The sequence below is a fragment of the Lathyrus oleraceus genome, chromosome 4 (genome assembly GCF_024323335.1).
Source record: "Lathyrus oleraceus cultivar Zhongwan6 chromosome 4, CAAS_Psat_ZW6_1.0, whole genome shotgun sequence".
Taxonomy (NCBI): domain Eukaryota; kingdom Viridiplantae; phylum Streptophyta; class Magnoliopsida; order Fabales; family Fabaceae; genus Lathyrus; species Lathyrus oleraceus.
The window spans coordinates 393,225,842-393,248,379 of NC_066582.1; the positions used below are offsets into that span (position 1 = coordinate 393,225,842).

The following is a 22,538-nucleotide window of genomic DNA, read 5'->3' on the forward strand; positions in this document are numbered from 1 at the left end:
GCTTCATGGCTGAAGATGACCTATAATGTCCCAATGAATTCCATGACCTTTCAAGCATAATTTGACCTTAGTCCTTGAAGCAAACTTGTAGATGGCATCACAAATGACATTGTGCAAGAAGAATCAACTTCATATGTTGAAAATTGAAGAAGTTATGATCTTTGAAAATTGGCAAAAAGTCACTTGAAAATAGGTCAAATTTCACAAAGTCCACAAATGACCTATAATGTCTCAAAACTTTTGATGATCCTCCAAGCATAATTGGATCTTGTAATGTAACTAGAAGTTGTAAAGGATTTTAAGAAGAGTCATATGCAAAAAGGGGCACTCGAAAATATTGAGAATTGAAGAACTTGTGATCCTTGGAACTTTGATCTCAAAATGTTGACTTTTAGGTCAAACCCCCTTAGAACAAGCTTGTGCACTTGGACTTTTCTTGCATTCCAAAGCACATGGATGATCATGTGATATCAAAATAATGTATCATTGATTGTCTCTTGATTAGATTGCTCAAAGCTTGAAGTTGCTTGTTAAAGAAGGCATGGAAATAAACACATGAACCTTTGACCTTCTTGAGAAATAAGCCACCAAACTTTGAGATGCTTTGACTTGAGAATCCCTATCTTGCACAATAAACTTAATAGAAACAAGACATATTTTTTGATATTTTGATTAGTGGTTAGATAAGCAATGAATCAAATAAACCCAAAGGTAAACAAATAGGTGTTTGGTGATCCCTGCAAAAGCAAACGCAAAGATGAATAAGGGGGAAGGACCAAGTTATGACCTTGCTTGTATGTAAAAGATGCAAATGATATGTGGGATCTTAGGATTAAAAATTAGGGTATGACACTGACCTTTCATCTACCATCTGATACTTAAAGTAGTGACTAAGAACATGCATCTTTGGTCTAACTTCTTCTATATCATACTTTTTTCCAAAGCTTCTCATACATGTTTTGTAGTCTCGTAGTTACAATAATAATCATATAGATCATCGGTGAAATCGTTCAAAGTGTGATATTTGCAGAGATAGTCATTTATTTCTATAGGGAGATTTCTTTTTTGAGCTGTAAATCGTCTGTTTTAGTCCGTGCATTAGTGAAATCTAATTCGGTTGAATTAATAGTTCCATCTGAATCCACATGTTTCTTGTCGTTAGTTTGTTCGATTGATACAAAATAAACAACAAGAAAGTCCTCAACAAGAATGTTGACAACCTTTTTCAGAGTTAAGAAAAACTTCATCTTTTATTGTCAATGTTTGAAGTAACTTCCCTCAAACTTGAACGATTTGTTAGAGACAGCAACCACAGAAGTACCAAGCCCAATCCAGATGGCGGGCGTGCTCACGGTTTCACCAAATTGCGTGTTCCAATGGTACGCACCAAGTGACCAACCTTTTCAATGTGGAATTTAATGAACTTTTCTAACTTCACCTCTACAGACTAACTCAGTTGTGCTTATTTATTGTCAACTTACTTAAGCAATCATTTCCAATTCTGCACTTCAACCGAAGAGAAGAGAATGAGAAGAAAAAAACGGAGAAATGATCTATCTATTCATAGAATCCATGGAAACCGCGCCGCTAAGCCCCGAGACCATGTCGCAATTAAACTTCCATGCCACTCACAGCGGAAAACTAACGTCCTAATCGCATTGCCTTAGGCATGGTGCAGTACCATTTCAACGGCTAACAATATACATTATTTGAAGTACACTGGCAAAATTTCATATTTTAAATATTGGAGTGTAGTAAATGGAAAGAGTTCAATCCCATACACAATATAAAGTTATACAAAATGTTAACAATAAAAATACAATTAGGTAAGTATAACTATATATGTAATCTATTCAAATATGTGTATGTGTGTGTGAAAAATTATTGAACTTTGACTGCAAATACTGTATGAACATAGTGTCGACCATCAAGCCATGTTAGAGACCCAAAATTGTATCCACCATGAGCTTCCTTGGCATAGAATGACACTTTATAGGTAATTCTTTTAACATTCTTTGAAAACACAAGTTTGTTGGGGTAGACATTAACGACCATTCCTTCAGGTGCATGCACCTTTGCAACGTATGTGGCATTAGAGGCTCCCACATTGGTGACTGTTCTTGTGATCATTTTTACTTTTTGATTTCTTTTAAGTGTTTGTATAGAGATTGATGGGTAATTGATGTTGGATATAAGATCTTGAGAGGTTTTTGGGCAAGTTACATTGGTTTTAGATACTGAGCTTATGATTTTCTTTGAGTAGCCATAATAACAAAGGAATTTGATGTAGTCTTTGATATTTGTTTCGAAGACTAAACCAGGGTTGAGAGCCTTGAGTGGATTGATTTCTCCAACTCCCATTTCGTGTGGGTTGGCGATGTAGTTTGAGCTGTTGGTCACCGGCTTCTTCATGCTATTGTAGGTTGTAGCTGAAAAAACCGATCAACAAAACAACATAAGTATATGAAACATAGACACCAGACACATGTTTGATAATAGACCTGACACTGATACGTTAATACTGATAATCATTTGAGAAAATATGAGTGATTGAATATAACTACATGCATATATTAATATCGTGTTGGTATTTGACACTGATGATACATGTCGCCACACCTAACATGGGCGCTAAATTAAAATATTAGGAAAAGATTTTGGTCTAGAACCTGTTGTCATTAATGCTGATTTGATCATTGAAGGACTCCATCTTCCATGTACTGATTTGATGAATGCTGCAGCACCTGTCACATGAGGGCAAGCCATAGATGTACCGGATTTTATGCCAAATAAGGATGGCTTTTCTCCAATTGGAACACTTCCTGGCTCATCACTTTTGGGAACCATGGCACCCAAAATGGCAACTCCTGGAGCCATGACATCAGGCTTCACAACAGATTGGTGAAAATAGTTAGTGCATTGTTCTAAATATGCAGGGTCATCTTAAGTTTTCAGAGTCCCTCTGTGCCACGGTTGAAGTGTGAAAAATCAAATAGGGGCCTTATTTTTTCATGATTTAACCGTGACAAATATTTTAGGAGGTCCTTTTTATCCTTTGGTTTAAACTCTGGTCCCTGTACGGTAGTCTGCCATGCACATCCTCGAAGACGGCCATGCCAATATGCTTACATATTTCTTGATATATAGCTAAATGAACTGCATTTAGGAACAAATTGCAGAAAATTACCTTGAGAATGTTCTCTGTAAGGCTAGAAGGACCTCTGGATGAAAAGGACGCAACGATTGGTGCAGGTCTATATCTAGGAACTTCGATTGTTGGAAGAATTGTTGCAGTTGGATTCCTGTAACAGAAACATGATATAGACTGAGAATATATCTAGCATACTATGTCTCTACCTTTTCCTTGGTAAAGTTTATGTAAAGATTGATCATGCTTACTTGGTAGAGTTTATGTAGTGAAGGATCTGATGCCATTCAAGATTTCCAATCTCTGTGAAGGGAAATGCACCTGCATCAAAGGAAACATCTCTATTGTTCTCGTCGACGAGTATCATCCCCATGGCTCTTGCATCTTGTAAAACTAGCTTCTTGATTCGCCTTGAAATATTCGGATCATCGTTAACACAAACAACAATTTTGCCTGCTACTTTGGTATAGTCTAGTGAACCAGGATAACAGTTCCTGCAATTCATAAAACACTTAGTATTCGTTTCTTCTGTTGAAATTTTTAAAGCCAAAAAATTGTTGTTAACTAGTACTATTAGAACTCGTACCTAGCTTCTGATGTTGGCGCGAATTTGGCAGCAATTTCCTCTCCAAAGACAAGAGAATACATTGTTGAGCGAGTAAGGTTTGAGAAGTTAATGCCAGCGCCCTGATGATACATGAAAAGACCACGTAATTGTGTTCAATCACTTCTATATTCATAAATTATTATTGGTACTTGCATATCAATGTTTGTGTCGTGTTTATTGTCTGTGTGTCTGTGCGGGTGCTTTATAAGAAACTTACTTGGAAAGTTTTCCCATTTCCAAGGACAACGGCCGACCGAAAGTTCCTATCAATATTAGAAGCCGAAACTGTAAATATCCACGGTGCTGTGTTCACAACAGTGTAAGGATCAGGACCATCATTCCCAGCCGAACACACCACCATAACCCCTCTTTCTTCAGCATGAAAAGCTCCAATGGCTATTGGATCATTCAAATAATCAGACTGCATTAGCGAGCTAAGTCCAATAGAGATCGAGATTATATCTACTCCATCCCTGATAGCATCGTCCATAGCTTTTAGTATCGTCGAACCCGAACAACCTTCTTCTGAACATGTTTTATAAGCTGCAATTCTAGTAGAAGGTGAACCACCTCTCGCCGTTCCTTTTGCTAAACCATAATAACTAGCATTGTTTACGAATACACCCGCTGCGGTTGACGCAGTGTGAGTTCCATGTCCAATGGAATCTCTCGGTGAACCTTTGGCTCCTTCAGTACGAGTCTTGTTGCTATTTAAAGTATCTTGTGTATTATAGTATCTCGCACCTATCAGTTTCCTGTAGTTTTTTTCAAAAGAATATAAATGTAGCTTATAATCAATTTGCATTTTTTTAACATTTGTAAGAGAAGGAGAGTGATGACCTGTTGCAGTTAGATTTCTTGAAATCATGACCCTCCATGCAAACTCCTTTCCATCTTGAAGGAATCTTGCCTATACCATCATCTCTGAAACTTGGTGACTCTGGCCATATCCCTTGATGCAGAACATAAATAAGTATTATATAACTGAATAATAACCAACAAGAAAACGATATCCAAAGATGCCGATACCAATACCACTTTTATATTTTTATAATGAAAAACAAGTCACAGTGAATTCACATTGCAATAACCGCAATCAATATTGCAAACTATATACAGTCCGAAATCGCAAAAGTCTTTACTTAGTTTATTTTAAACATAAAAAAATTCGCTCGCCTATCAAACTAATGGAACCCATAATATATGATGTAACATGGGAAGATAAGCTTGTAAAGGTTTCAATGTGCAAGAAAGCTAAATAGTTATTGTTTGTTGTCCCAAAATGAAAAATGATGTGGGTTGTAATCATAATAGCTAGTTGTGGGTCACTATACACACAATGGAAGATGTTGATGCTTCAACCATCAATAGGAAGTGAATACTCAAAAGAGGTGTAATAAGTTATGACAAATCTTTTTCTTATGATTACACTTTTTGTTTTGGGTCTATATACCATGAATTTGTAATTCTAGGGTGTGTTTTGTTTTAAAAAAATGTGAAGAGACAAATATACAAGAGAGGTGGTGAAAGGAGAAAAAAAATTAAAATATTGATTAGAGTAAAAAAAATAAAAATAAAGAAAAAAAATATTTTACTTTATTTTCAAAAGTATAGTCTATGCTAAATTACTATTTATAAGAAACAACTTATTTTTTTAGATTTATTGCATAATTTTTTAATAAATTTACAAAATAAATTATCTCTTAAAATTATGTTCAATCAAAATTGATTTATTTTTATATTTAAATTAAATTAATTAATTAAATAATTTACTTAAAAATGGATTATTAATTTTTTAGTATAATTAATAAGAATTTAATTGATATACACTGAAAATGTAAAACTTTTTACATTGACAATGCATAACAATTATCTCTAATAGTATATTTTAATAATTATACAATGTAAAATAAGTTATCTTATATGCAACTTTTTAAATTGACAAGTTAATAAAAACTACGACCATCTTTGATAAAGAAAAACTAAGACCATCCATATCTTAAGAATTCATTTTATTCTTTAAATTGATTCTATTAAATTTTGTATATTATTTAATTATTCAAACAATTTATTTACATTTTCAAAATGTTCTATATAATTTATCAAAAATTATTAAATGAGTCTTAATTAACCTCACAACTTAATCATATATATTTTTTGGTTTAATGAATCATTTAGTCCATTAACTTTATAAGAAATTTTGTTTTAGTCCCCTGATTAAAAAATATTACATAGTAGTCCCTTAATTTCACTTTCGTTAAATTATTTGATCCTTTATGTTAGTTTCTATTGAAAAAATATTAAAAGATGTCATGCTGAACTATTTATATCTGATGTAAAATTTATTTATTTTAATATTGATGTAAGAAGGGAGTTGACTTTCTTCCATTTTCTTCACATGTTACTCTACCCTCTCTCATCAAAATCAACACCTTCTTCTATCCACTTCCTGCCAAGTGCTCAACAACACATCCCCCTAACTCAATTTGTATCTTTCTTTTTCACTCACATGCTATAACTACTAAACATCACTGAACCACTAAAAAAACTCCATCCAACACATTACCACCCTTGCTTCTTCTTTTCACAAAAATCATCTTCATACGAAATCCAACCACCACCGTACCACTTTATTACTTTACAATGCTACACCATAATCCGGCCACCACCATCCAACATACGAAATTTGACCACCACTTTGTCACCTTACAACACTAGCCTCACCGTCTGTGGCATTCCGGTCACCACCATCCCAGATACGAAATCCTCCTTCCACCACAGTTTCAACCATCACACACCCTCACGTGTAAACCAATGCGGTTTTACCTCCGACCACCTCCACCGTGAGAATCACACCTATACACATCTAAACCTCAGATCCTCTATGAAGGGTGGGCGTGTAGTGGATCAGAGAAGAGGTTTGTGGCAGATCTGTGATGCGTTGGGATCAAATCTGCCATTTTGTTGAGAAATTTACTCAGAAAGCGAATTTGTTTGTAGTTAGAAGTGGAAAATTTAGAGCATAACTATAAACGGTAAACAACAACAACACGAATTTGAAATTGATTAATTAGCTTAGGTGTGAGGAAGATTTTTAGGAAAATAACTTCACAGTACACACTTTTGAACAATGTTGAATGTTGAGGAAAATTTTGTTGTGTTGTCTGTTGCTAGTTTCTTTCTCTGGTCCAAAACAAAGCAATATAGGACAATATTAAGCTAAAATAAAATGGAACTGAGTTGAAGTTAAATATACTAACTTGGAGCACTGTTTGCACTGATGGAAGATGGAAGGTGGTGATTTAACCGTAATTTGGAGAAGAAAAAGGAACATGGTGGAAGATGGAAGAATAAGAAGCCACAAACTAATGGAAGATGGATGAATAGTGAAAAACAAAAAAGGAAGATGAACAACACCTGAGTGTTCATTGTACTGTTTGCATACCTGACATGCCACCTTAGTCATAATTAACGTTTTTCACTCAAACTAGCAGAAGAGGACAAATCTTTTAACTGAAGAGAAGTTAAAGGACTATTACGTAACATTTTTTAGTTAGGGGACCAAAGCGAAACTTCGCTTAAAGTTAAGGAACCTAGCGACTAATTATGCCTATATTCTTTTATTCAACTAAAATGATAAGCAACGTTGTGTGCCAATTTGTATATGTGTTTTGAAATTCAATTATTTATAAGACTATAATATAGAAGTCTTGGTATTAGTAAAGAAACAATGCAAAGAAATCCATGACGCATTCATACCTTAACTTTAAAAAAAAGGAATGATTACGTGTCTCACACCTTTAAAATTTTGAAATTGCATTTCATATGTCTAGAGATGTATCTTTGGACGCATTTCAAAATCACATTAGACTTCTTTTTTATGAGATTCACTTCATATTGAACAAAATATAGTATGGAGATACATCTCCGGATATTATTTGAGTGTATCTGAAGATGCATCTCCAAAATACCCCATATAATTATTTGAATGTTTTTATTCACTGTGCTGATTTAATTAAAGACTCGGTGATATTTTCAGAGATGCATATCCGAAAATGTCAAGTAGGAAATTGGATAAAACACCACCTTGCATGATCTTCTTCTTCATGCTGAAAAAAGCCTTCATTTTTCAAAATCCTTAAAAAATTTATCTCACTCTCAATCAACTTTTCAACACCAAAACATCATTCTTGTATTTTATCATATCAAAGAGAGCAAAAGAAGTTGGAATTACGGGTAAATTTCATTCATTTCACCCCGCATTCCCTATATTAATCTGGTTTTTGAGCTGGAAAAAAAAGAACATTGAGTCTGGATATGCATCTCTAGACAAGGTTTGGTGTGGTCCGAATATGCATATCCAAATTATCTTGATAGTTTGAGTTTTGAATCTATTTTTTTTATTGGTATTATTATATACGGTGTACTCAGATATGTTTCCCAAAGCTATTGTGAGTGTGGATGTTAAATCGATTGAAGTGAAACATGATGTTAAACCAGGTGAAGTGAATGATGATGTTAAACCGGGTGCACGACCGATCATTATTAAGGTAGATGTTCGAGCTATTTCGAGTTTGCTAGGTAAAGGAGAAGACAACTACCAACTTGTCTGCTATCATCTTATACAAAAGATGATGACATATAGGTAATCATACACAAAACTATACGAGAACAAATAAAATTATGATGCAATTCTCAATGTTCTTATTCCTTGCTTAGTAGTCTGACACCATTTGAAAAATAGATGCGCTTCTCGAAAATGTGACATCTTTAGCAATTGTTTTTGATATGGTGTGTATTGATTTAACACGATATGGTTTCTTGGAAACATTCTTTCCACTTCTGAGTAAGCCACATCAAAATGCATCTAAACATATCTTGTGTATTGGTTGGCTATAAAAAATAATATTTTGTTCATTTTTATTTAAAACCGGGATGTCATATACCAAAGACATCATCGGAGTGGACAACACATTTTACACAAGACGATGAAACTTTGTCGGATCACTTTCTGGAAAGGATGAAAGAGTTCACCAAGTTGAACGACATTGAAAAAGAAACAAGTAAGGAAATGTCAAAGAAGGAACCACCAATACGTTTAGGTAGTGACATACTTTTTAATGCATTTTAATTTTAATATAACAATATAACTCATTTTTTTGTATGTAATGCACCGCATATTGTTATAAAATATAGTGGTAATTTTTGGATAATTTTTATTCTTCTAATTTTTGTACTGCATAATACATTAATTATGTGTGAGCAGTGGGTTGGGAGAGTCCGGAGATGCATATCTAAACGCACCTTTTAATTATAAAAAACAATACATGAGACTTTATGAATGTACATCTCCGTAAATCCCTTATTTCTGAAGAAAAAATATATGGCGTGTCCGAAGATGCATCTCTGGATGCACCTTTAAATTATTTTTAAAAAAATGAAATATGGGACTATATAGATGTGCATCTTCGTAAAGTCCCCTGATGATATGATATGATGTGTAAGGTCCTTATTGATCTACAACTTCTATAAATTAGGTCTCTCATTCCATTTTCTTTACACAAATCAGAATGAATACATATCCTCATCTTGCATTTGTGTATTTCAATGACGCAAAATTCTCATTTCAATTTCGGGTCTCTGAGGACATATTTCTCGTCGATATGAAATCCAAACTGAATACTCTTTTGTGATATCCAGAAAATCGAAGAGTTGTCAAACTCAAGTACCGTTCACCCTCGATTGACAACGAAATGAAGATACACTTCACCATGCTTGAATTGTAGACGAATGATGATTTAAAGGTTACGTGGAGTATCTTTTACCGTTACTAAACAAATGGTTCGATTGAAGTAGACACAACAATTACAAGATTAACTAAAGATTGTCTAAGGATGTTGCAACGTCATGAACCACCGGTTTATGATTAATTGTAATGTTAGATTTATATTAACTTTAACTTTTATCTATGTAATATTTATTTTGAAGTTAATTTATGTTATTGTTCCATTATTTTACTATTATTTCTGGTTGTTTTTGATTGAATTAACAAAGCATATTCCAGAGATGCATATCCAAAAAACTCATTGAATATTCAACTAATGGACGTTACGTAGATGCGATTAACCTTTTATGTATTTGGGGATTCATCTCCGAATTAAATTTTAATTGAATAAGAGTTTTTTTTAACAATTTTTTCAATTTCATTTTAAAGTGTGTGAAAAAGATGTGTCTAAAGATATATCTCCGAAAATTAAAAATAATTGTGATTTATAAGGATGAAACTATTATAAAGAACACCTAGGACTAGTAAGGAGAGAAAGACAAAAATTCACTACTACATTAGTTTTCTTCCCCATTTTGGAAGAAAAATGGCAAAGTGCATGGCCCACAAAAATTTATTTTTCTTTTCTATTTTATCTCTCTACCAATCAAAATAAATGAATATTTTTTATACTTTGCTCTCACTGTACTCTCTTTTCACAAAATTATATAAACCAATCACACCTCTAATGTTTTTTTTTCTTTTATAGATCATACACTAACAATTTATCTTTTTTTTCTAATTTTTTGCGGGACAATTAATTAATTAATTAAAAATAAAGATTGAAGAAAGTAATATGAGAGGATCCAAATTCATATATCATGCTAGTGTAATATGGTATGTAATAATTTTTTATTATTAAAAAAAATCTAATTGTGTTAATCATGTGTTATACTATCGATTAGACATGTGAATAAATAATTAGTGTTTAAAGGTTGAATGACATGGATTTATGTCGCCTTATAACTATAATATATCAATTTTTAGTATCTGATTGAGTCCGTCACTAAATCAATCATAAAACCATAAAATTTTAAATTTTTAAAAGAAACGTTCAAATCATTAATCCATTTTCTTTGTCATTAAATTGGTCAAAATATTATACAAAATACAAATTCCAATTCTTTAATGGGATCATTAAAAATCTAGAAATACAAAAAATATTTCCATAACTGATTACATAAATCATGCAAAAATATGTAGTAAGCATGAATATACCACACAAATCAATCAAAAAGAGTAATAAATTTTCTTTCGCGCTCTCATAAAAAAGACCACACAAATCAATCAAAAAGAATTATAAATCTTCTTTAGTGCTTTCACCAAAAAAAGATCACACAAATCAATAAAAAACTTATAAATCTTCTTTCGTGCTCTCACCAAAAAAAGACTACACAAATCAATCAAATTTTTATAAATCAAATGAATCAAACTTTTATAAATCAAATGATAATAAACATTCAATCATAAGATGAATAATGAATGACATGAAACTTTTTATTTTTCTCGTATCCAAACGCGATTCTCTAATAAATTTTTGTCCCTGGTCTCATTTCCCTAACCCTTCTCCACTCAATCACCAAAAAATTTCAAGATACATTTCAAATAATAAACTATAATTCAAAATATTAATGCATTAATCATATAACTAATATTTTAAATAATCAAAACTAAATAATAATAGAGAGTGGTCAGATGGATACTAGAGTCATCAATGTCCATCATACCTCCATCTTTTGAAATAAAGGAAAATTCAATAAAAACATACTTTTCTCTTCAAACTTAAGACAGGTTGGGCAGGTAGTTCCCATTACGAGTTCTATTACTATCCTAAATACTAAACATGTACCCTTAGGAAAAAAAACTCATTATACCTCGATGATCTCTCCCAAATTCTTTATATTAATCTTTTTTTCGTCTTTCCAATCAAATCTTTACCTTTCATTCGACTTCAACAACACCGGTCAAAATCTTCTTATTTTAATTTATTTTTAAATTGATTATTTATGCTGCATTCTATTTATAATAGTTGTATTTTTTGAATTTTTTACAAAAATAATCCATTTTTTTAAGGAAATTTCCAAAATACCTCTAGTTTCAAAAAATTCTCAAACTACTCCACTTTTAGGAGGAATCGCCAATTGAATTGGAGACTCCTCTTAAAAATTGAATGGAGGCGCCAATTGAATTGACTATGGCAGGTGCCCTAGCCAATCCAATTGGCGCCCCTGTGTAGGGCTTAAGAGGATGCGCCAATTCCATTGGAGACTCCTCGTAAAATGCAATTTTTGTGTTATAAATAGATGCGTTGTGTGAGCAATTGTTCCACATCTCATACAATCATTTGACAATCATGTTTAGTGTTCGTCGCCAATACGGTAAGGTGATTTATGCGAGAGACAAACCTCAGATGCTGATGTTGTTCTAGAACATCACTACGTTCGATCAACTGAAGAGGAAGTTGGTTCGTTGGTTAGATGGGAAAATACCAGAAGGGGAAAAAATTAGAAGTATTGAGAGACTTGACAGTATCTTTGGTTGGGTGCGAATGAAGACTGATAAGGATGCTAGGGAAATGATGTTCGGTCGAGACGACATTAATTTGATTGTTATAATCAGTTAGAAATATTTCTGTTTTCAAATAGCTTATCTTGTACTGATGTTTGTTGTGAACCTCGTTGTAACAAAAAGTTAATGATATATAATGATTGAAGGTTACAGAAATACAATGTTACAAAAAGCTTAAGACCTAGATGATGCTCCTCGATTGGGACAGTTGTTCTTGTTGTGTCATGGTTGACGATAGATACTACATAATCTTATCATTTTATTTGTGGAATCCATCTCTGTTCTGATACGTGTGCTATTTGGCCTTCCTTTTTTCTTTCTACGCATCTCGTCATTGTGCCAAACAATATCACCTTCATATGGAGGCCAGTAATCCTCCATTGATAGTACCGAGAAGCTTTGATTATATACATTCATGACGGTGTCGGCCTTGTACACATCAGATAAATGGTTGTAAGCATCTTGACGAGTATAAGCGCATGCTGCAATGACATGGGAGCAAGGTATGCGGAAGGCCTGGAATTTTCCACAATCGCACCAACTTCTGTTTAGTCTAACATCGTAGGCTAAATTTGGTCTCCCCTCGTTGTTGTCCATTGTTTCCTGGACGCTGAAATTTTGCCTATGACGGTCAAAGACTGTTATAGCGTGTGTGCTAGCTTTGATGCTCTCCTCTTTCATGACCTTCATGCAACACTCACTGAATACTTGCCCGGATATTAACACCGCACTCCATCTTTCACCTCTGGTTGCGAACGTAGAAGCCAACCTATAATAGGCTGATCTTACCAAGGCAGTTATCGGCAGATTTCGAATTCCTTTGAATACCCCGTTCATGCATTCCACAAGGTTTGTTGTCATGTGGCCTCATCGACAACCTCTGTCAAATGCCCTTGTCCACTGCTCTACTAGTATGTTATTTAGCTATCTCCCTGCGTCTTCATTAGACAGTGTAATTTTATCACGATAATATTGAAATGACGGTTGAGTTAGAGCATACCCAACATTCACCACCTTCTTGTGAAGATTCTTATCTTTTATAGCTCGCTTGAAGTTTTGTGCAATGTGTCTGATGCAATAAACATGGGTAGAAGGAGGATCATGCCAACCGTTGTCATGGTTGTTGTAGGCACTCTCAATGGAAGCATGTCTATCAGAAATCAAACAGAGATTGGCTTGTCTTTTATAGCTCGCTTGAAGTTTTGTGCAATGTGTCTGATGCAATAAACATGGGTAGAAGGAGGATCATGCCAACCGTTGTCATGGTTGTTGTAGGCACTCTCAATGGAAGCATGTCTATCAGAAATCAAACAGAGATTGGCTTGTGGAGCCACATACGTTCTGAGATGTCGAAGAAAGAAACCCCATCCACCATCCGTTTCACATTCAACAAGAGCAAAGGCAATGAGAAAGACATTGTTGTTGCCCTCTTGTGCAACCACCATGAGCAAAGTACCCTTGTATTTTCCGTATAACCAAGTGCCATCAATTTGAATAATAGGTTTGCAGAATGCGAAACCTTTGATGCACGGGTCAAATGCCCAAAAGAGACGGTGAAAGATTCTATTACCTGTAGCACAAGTTCCGTCTGGAATCATCGCTGGCAATGTCTCCATAATTGCCACAGTTCTTGGGACATATGTTTTTAGTGCCTATAAAAACCGTGGAAATTCCTTGTATGAATCCTCCCAGTTGCCGAAAATTTGTTCAACAGTCTTTGTCCTCGCAATCCAGGCTTTATTGTAAGATGGAGTATAATTATATGTTGTTCTAATATGGGATATAATTATACTCACCTTCACTTATGAGTCTTTATTAACCAACTACAGAATGTCTTGACATATCAACGTTGCGCTTAGTTTACGGTGATCTTGTTCAACGTTAGTTGCAATGCAACTGTGAGGTGGGTCTATTGAAGCGATCTCCCAAGAGTCGTTTTTCTTCTTGTAACACGCAGCCAAACGAAACTTACAAAGCATGTTACGACATTCGATAACATACCTTCTAGAATCAGTGCGTTTCATTGTAAAATCAACAGAGTTGTTCATGTGGAATTTTTTGATAGCCAGAACACATTCTTCTTTGGTACAAAACATGTCTCCCACCTTTAATTCGCCTTCTGATCTCGGATACGGATTATAGAAAACACTGTTGGATGTTTCATCGTCGTGCAGATCCATATTTGTCATATGTTGAGGCGGGTTGTAGACATGACTAGGAAGTATTGGTGGTGGTTGATCATCATCTTCATCGTTGTTGTTCAGCATGTGATCAACCTGTATCTCGGTCTCCTCTTCTTCTTCATCAACGACGTCCACTTCTGCTTCTGCTTCTGGGTTGACGTCATCTGACCATTGTGGATCAAATTCACCAGATTCATCCTGACTGGTTAGTTGAGACTGTTGAGATGGTATACATAGTTGAAGAGTAATGTACAACTCAATACAGTTGCAGCCTGAATGTTCATGACTAACAAACATATATTCAACATCTTCATCGTCTCGTACCTTAAGGGGGAAATACTTGCATTGACTATTCTAAAAAAATATTGGATTTTGATATGTGATCTTTGACACAATACCCGATCCTATATAGGATTGCATTCTTTTTTTCAAATGCAAGAAGGTTGCATTTCTCTTGATCGTGAGTCTAATGGTATCGGTGTTTCGTAAACAAAAACCATATAGTTCAGACTCGTATGTTTCACCGTTGCAGTGAACGTTGACACTGTATAATGATGAAGATGACATTGTGTAGATGAAAACTATTTTCTTACTGTAGATGAATGTGAGTGAAGTGTCTTGGATGTTGATAGTAAGACACTTAAATAGAGGAGTGAAGTGTCTCACATGCTAGCTAGTTCGAAGTGACGTGTCGCACATGCAAGCTACTCCGAAGTGACGTGTCGCACATGCAAGCAACTCCGAAATGATGTGTCAACCATGCAAGTTACTAAGAAGTGACATGTTCAGCATGCAAGAGAGAGGACAGCCACGTGTCAGACATGCAGACACACACTCCAAATGAATTGGTGCCCCCATTTATTCCTTGCACATGGACGCCAATTCAAGTGGAGACACCTTGTCAAAGCATGCATTCAGACCTCGAAACCAAGCAATCAGACCTAGGTCTTGCATGCATGTCCCTATGGAGGCGCCAATTTGAATGGTGACCCCTCTTAAAGGTTGTACATGGTCGCCAATTCAAGTGGAGACACCATGCAAGCACAATTTTTCATGCTCCCATCCATTTGCCTATAAATACATCCACTCCATCAACACTTCTTCCACACCATCACTCTCACTACTTCTTCTACAATTTCATATGCAATAATTTCTTGTAGTTTCATCTACACCAACCCCCTGAAAAAATGTCTATCCTCACAATGGGCGAATCACATAGAGGAACGGTTGCAAACATCACAACATATGTAAGTTTTTTCTTTTGTTAAATTTTTATCTTTCATCTTCACCAACCCCCAACATACCAACTTAGTCAAGTTTTTTGTTCTTTCTTTTATAGGATGTATCAAGGTTTCGAACTCGGGTCCACGAATATGTCCATATGGACCCGATGATTCAACCTTATGTTGAACTCGCCGGTTTTGGTCATATAAGAAAGATTTTGTCTTGGTCCATAGATAACAAATTCATTCTAGCTTTATGCTAAAGATGGAGACCAGAGACACACACATTTTGGTTCCCAACCGGTGAGTGTACCGTGACGTTAGAAGATGTCTACATGCTTTTGGGACAACCCATTGAAGGTAAGGCTGTTAATGGTAAAACCAACTATGCGAATTCAATTTGCATGGATCTCTTGGAGACTGATTTGTTAGATGATAACGCAAGAGGTCAAGGTATACTACTTTCACGCCTTAAGTCGTACTATAATAATTTATACTTAGATGAGCATTCTACCTAAGATGCTTGAATAATAAAAACTAGGTGTTACATTATGCTGTTAATTGGCTCGTTTTTATTTCCTGAAGGTAGTGGTTCTAGCATGCATATTATGTATTTACCTTTACTTAGACATGTATATAAAATAGGAAGTTACAGTTGGGGATCTGCTTGTCTAGCCTATCTCTATAGCTCATTGTGCAAAAACTCACACAAAGATACATCTACATTTTCTGGATGTGTTGTTTTGCTACAAGCATGGGGTTGGTTAAGACTACCGTCCCTAGCACCCGTCAACAACAACCCTTTCACATTTCCGTATGCACAAAAGTAAGTTGTTTAAATTGCTATATCTTTGCTTACTTCTTTAAAGATTATTATCTCTAACTAATATTTTTTTACTTTTTCGTGTAGACGGTCTGCACGTGGTATGAGTTACAACAGATGTCCAAGACATTGTATTACTCAATATCGCAACCTGTTGGATCACCTTCGACCGATAGACGTAAGGAAAATTACTTAATTATTTCGTTATATTTTGTTAACTTCTTCTACCTTGACTATAATCCAATCTTCTTTTACATTTCAGTTTATTTGGCGTCCATACCTTAATTTGGATCATGACCATCAAGTCAACGCTGAAGACGCGGCCGTATGGATTGCATGCACACCGATAATACGGTTCACAACTGTGGAGATGCACAACAGTGATCGTGTGAAGCTGCAGTTCGGTATGCCCCAAAATATCCTAGACCCCCCAGCTAGCCTAGGAGAATGGCATCTGCGCAAAGTTAACGACCAATGGAACTTCAATCCATGGCAAAGCTTCGCAAGATCGGAGTGTCGCAAATGGAAGCACCGTCATGACCATGTGTTAACTGACGCAGTCATGCCAACTGAAGAAAAACCAAGTCGTACTTATATGGCTTGGTACAGATCAGTTGGTTTTCAGTTCATCGCGAGGATATGTACTTATACGACCCATGCTAGATGACTTACACACCTGACACCTCAACATCAAACCCCCAACAATAGTGTCAGACCGGATACACACATCCCCCTGTCCGTCAAACATTCCGTTCAACCAACACACAAACATACAACCAAAATATTCCATACACCCAACTCCAATACCAAGAGCATACCCCATACCACCACCAACAAATTGACCATCAACCTGAGACTCAACATCGCTTCGCACCCATCCCTTCACCCCACCAAAGTCGCCTAAGCCAGAACACCCAACAATCATTCAACACCAACCGCCCCTCCTCCTACCATAGCCAAGAAGCCCAAACCTCACAAAACCAAAACATCCAACAACCCTATCTCTACCAAACACCCCAACAACCTTTCCAACCTTTCCTCGACGCATCGTTCACACCCATGTCTCCCTTCAACCGTCTCGGTCGCCCATCAATGAGTCAACCACATTCCAACTTCTCTGGCATGGATCATGAGCTCAGCTAGGACGGTACACCATCGATGCATACTGAAGACTATGCCGACTTGTCTGACTACCTCAACAGACCTTCTCCTGTAGTTGGTAGTGACGCTCCTGGCCCCTCAGATGCTCAAACACCGGTACCGAATCATCAACGTGGGTTTGGGGCACGGGTTAGGGTAACTAGAGGATGTGGGACTAGAGGTTGGTTAGGTGATCCCGGTCATCACCATTAGGTTTCTTTGTGTAAACGGCAAATTTTATTAATATCAATTGGTCCTATATCAAATTTATCTATCACGTATACCATTTACCAAAAAAAAATAGCATTTTACATTGAGGCTCCAATTGAATTGGCGCTTTCTCTTAAGCCCTACACAGGGACGCCAATTGGATTGGTTAGGACACCTGCCCTAGCCAATCCAATTGACGCCTCCATTCAATTTTTAAGAGGAGTCTCCAATTCAATTGACGACTCCTCCTAAAAGTGGGGTAGTTTGAATTTTTTTTGAAATCGGGGATATTTTAGGAATTTCCCTAAAAAAGTGGATTATTTTCGTAAAAAAATTGCATTTTTTTATTAAAAGAAGAATGTGTAACATCATAACATTTTGATAGCCCACATAAACATGTTAGATTCTTCACTTTCTTTATCCGCTTACTACTTATTCTTTAAATCTAAACTCTCAAATTTTTTAAAAAATCCTAAAATTAGGTTACTTAATTTATTATCAATAGAACTTATACCATTATATTATCTAATTAAAAATATTTACATCACTCCTAATTCAGTTTCTTCAACTTTTTTATTTATGGTAAAAATAAACATATCAATATAATATAAATGCATTTTACTAAAGAGGAGAATTATGAACACTATGTTTCTATCATTCTCGCTAACACACATATTTTATTGACTTAAATAGATGTGACTCATTTATTTTAAAATGAATTTCACATAAAAGTAAATTAACAAGAGGCTTATTAACACTTATCTTTTATATAGGTAATATTCTCTATCATTAATATATTTTTCTTAATCTATATGCATTAATCAATTACATGCTCATTTTAAAATGAAGGAATTATAATATAATTAATTTATAATTAAAATAAACATCTTATTAACTTTTATCTATAAAATATTTTCTCTCATTTTATTTATTAAAAAAATATTTTAAATTAGTTGAATAATCAATATATTTGATATAGAATAAATTAAACACACAAAATATATAAATTAATATATTTTTTTTATTTTGAGATCAAATAATTCCAAATTAAAATTAAATATTGCACACCTGTGTCAATGAGAGCAATGATTATATCATTTGATGAATGTCGAGGAACAGTGGCAAGAGGTTTCATTCCCAAATCTGAATCTAAAAAATCCCAAGATCTTGTTGTATGCAATTCTAGAATTGGATCTGGGAACACTGACACCACACCATCGTGTCCTGTTTACCAATCACAAACTTATAGCTATCTCAAAATCAGACAAATTCATTTGTAATATACAGCCTGTTTATTTATTTAAACTTAATATGATTTATCAAAAAAAAATTACATATTGTTAAGGTTGGTGAACAAAATTAATTATGCAGAGTAGTTATTATAGATGTTATAGAGTGGTGAACAAAATTAATTATGCAGAGTAGTTATTATAGATGTTATAGAGTTAGACATCATAACTCATTTTCATTCTCTTTAATCTTTAATTATTAGTACTAATCGCCACAGATTTTACTTAAAACAAAGAATCACTATAATTAAATTGACAACTATATAAATTTTAATTACAATTAAAATAAATTTTAATTTTTTTATTCATTATATCTGACATTAAAATAAATTTTAATTACAATTAAAAATAAAATATTTATTTTTGTTTATTTAACCGTGCTAATAAATAATATTTTATCACGGCTAAAAATACAGATAAAACTGAAAGAGAGTAAAATATATGTTGAAATTTCTTCCTAACCAAAAAAAAAAGGAAAAGTCAATGAATCATAAAAGTTAAGAATTAAAAAGAAAGAAAAGGAAAGGGAAGATGAAATACCAGATAATGCAGAAGCTTCATTCTCTGTAAGCATGGCAGAAAATCCACTAAAAGCATGACTGTAATGATGAATAAGTTTTATCCTCTCACTTTCTTCACTGAAAAAATTAAAAACATTTCCATTATTCCATAACTTCGATTAATTGAAATATCGATTTTAATTTAAGGATAAAAATGAATTAATGTTATAAATTATAAGTAACCTTGGAATGATTGATGATAGTAACTGAAGATGAACTGATTCAGGTATTTGTCCATCATCTACATCAATGTTGTTTTGTGATGAAATTGAATTTCCCATATAAACAACATAAGGCTATATATAAAAGAAACAATAATTTGATCACTCAATTATCATATAACAAAATAAAATAATAAAGAAGAAAAGAAAAAAGTGTAATAATATGAACCTTAGTAGTTTGATCTGCAATTATTGTATTACAGATAAGAAGAGAAGCTAAGAAGAGGAAAAGAAGAAATTGAAGAAGACACAACTCCATTGAAGATGAGGTATGAATTGTTGTTGTTAATGAAGAGAATTTCTCATGCAATTGTTCATTTTATAAGCTACTTGGTGTGTTGTGTGTTTTTTTTTTCTTGCTTAAAGAATGAAGCATGTGAGAGCATATTTGTTAAGTCTTATTCTTGCTTCTTTGTATGTAATGGTATAACTACGGTTACTACTAGTACTATTTTATTATTGTTTTTTCCCCTTTATTCTCTCTGGCATTATCTAGTTCTATACTAATGGATAATGCTAATGCTGATGTTGAGTAAAAAAAACACTTATGCTGCTTGAAGAATAATTTCACACTCATTATTGCTTGTCAAGATCAATTAGACTAATATAGGAATTTTTTTTCTTTTGATATGAGCCATTGGAAATGGAAGGTTTAGTTGGGAATCGGAAAGAATTAATAGTTGGTTTAAGATTAGTAAGAAATAAGAATGAGATAGTGTCTGAACAAATGAGTTTGAATAAGTTTTTTAAAGTTTTACGTTGGAGGGATATTACATTTTAGTAGTGTTTATATAATAGAGATTGACTTTTTGGGGGAAGAATGTTTGGCCGACTCGATTTGAACTTGGATAATCCATTATTTTTTTGATACCTAGAATAAAAAAAATGAGTTTCTTCGTCCAAGCCAGAAATCACTTCCAAGACCAAATGAATTACTCCGTGTCTTAAAAAGATTAACTCATTTTGATATTTCTACATATCACATAATTTCATACTAATCCAACGTAACTCTAGATGTAGACCTAGACCTGAGAGACCTCATTATTTCAAAGATCAATCCTAAAAACCTAAGGAAAACCAGCTTCCAATAAAGCCATGCAAAGAATTACATCGAATGAAAGACACAATGTGACAAGACAAAGAGGTGATTAGAAGACTTAGTTGCACCCTGACATAGAATACAATTAATGTCATTCGAGTTAACAATCACCCTAACCCTAAATAGGTTTTATTTGGTGAGAATCCTATCTCTAATTAACTTCAATGAGAAAACCACAACTTTTAAAGGCGCTAACTCTTCTAGATGAGAGGAAATACTCTTTCAATATTAGGAAAAAAGACACATCAAACTAAAGAGGCCTAAACAAAGAAGTATAATTCGTTTTCACGAATGCATGACTTATCAAGCGACCAACACCAACGATCCTCTTTCAAAGAACCAGAAACACCTTCAATAAAATCCATAAGATTGGTCGATAGCTCATGTTCTAAAACAAAACAAACTTCTTCTCCACCTATGGTCCCAAAATGAGATCCCATTCACAAAGAACATATGTCTACAACTATCCCAAATCATTTGTTCAAAACCCGATAAAGTCTTGGGAAATGAACTCTCAAGGGAGTACACTTACACTAAGTGTCCTCTTAGAAGGAGATGGATATGTGATTTCCCACCTTCTTCAAGATTCCTTTAGTGAACCCATCAGATTTTGCCTGAGGGTCAATACCAAGGCGGGAAATTTATTTCCACCACGTCGAGGAAGATATAAAACTAACCAAACTTCCACTAGAAGCAGATAAGATTGCACTATCCCCCATATTTAGCTGAATGAATACTGAACCACGTGTCACATCATACAATAATCTCCTTCTCCACTTATTTAGGAGAGCCAAGTTAACCAGATGCATATCTCAGACCCCTAAACTTTTAGCCTTCTTAGGACTACACACTCCCAACCCTAAAACCCAAAAAATATTATCTTTGATAGTGGTCCCTCTCTGAATAAATCTCCTTTGGATCCTTACCAAATTCTTCCAAACTTTAAAAATCATTTCAAAAATGGAAAAAGAAAAAGTGGGTATAAATTTAAGAAGATAGTTCAACAAAACTAGTATACCACTCAAGTTGATGTACTTGTTTCCCAAAGACATAAGTCTATTCGAGATAGAGTTAATAAATGGTCTCTAGATAACTTTAAGAAAAGGGTTAGCTCCAATCGGGAGTCTTAGGTGCTTAAATAAGAGAGTTTCTTATTTGCAATTCAAAAACTTCCATCATAATAAAAAAATCAGGATTCACATTAACCCCTAGCAAACTACTCTTAACAAAATTCACCTGAAGTCCCAAGGAAACTTAAAAAACCCGAAGAATAGATTTAATAACCTAGATATTATCAAGAGTTTCCTTACCTAAGATCAATGTATCATCGATATACTGAAGATGAAAAGTGTAAGATTAGAGGTACCCACCTTAAAACCAATAAAGAGATCTTGATCACCATCTCTTTTAAAAAAGCAGCCAAAGCCCTTAATAACCAAAAGGAAGAGGAACAAAGCTAAAGGATCACCCTGCTTGAGACCTCTCTGAATATTTATTTGTTGTGTGCGATAACGATTAATCAGAATAGAGAACTTCCCAGGAAACAAAGAAGCTTGGATCCAGGCATGCCACCTAGCACAAAAACCAAATTTTCATAACATATAATCCAGAAAATTACAACTAACCGTGTCATAAGATTTCTC

At 34.3% G+C, this 22,538-nt stretch overlaps 1 protein-coding gene across 1 annotated transcript; it reads right to left on the reverse strand.

Moving 5' to 3' along the window:
- Positions 1–1,755: 1,755 nt before the first annotated feature.
- On the reverse strand, positions 1,756–20,247 carry LOC127075632 (CO(2)-response secreted protease). Its single transcript, XM_051017084.1, has 11 exons — positions 19,966–20,247; positions 19,759–19,871; positions 19,556–19,653; positions 18,795–18,950; positions 4,596–4,707; positions 3,973–4,510; positions 3,735–3,835; positions 3,400–3,642; positions 3,188–3,302; positions 2,670–2,886; positions 1,756–2,429 (listed from the first exon to the last, which is right to left on the reverse strand). Exons 1-11 carry the CDS (start codon positions 20,053–20,055, stop codon positions 1,882–1,884), a joined length of 2,331 nt encoding a protein of 776 aa, XP_050873041.1. The 5' UTR covers positions 20,056–20,247; the 3' UTR covers positions 1,756–1,881.
- Positions 20,248–22,538: the final 2,291 nt, after the last annotated feature.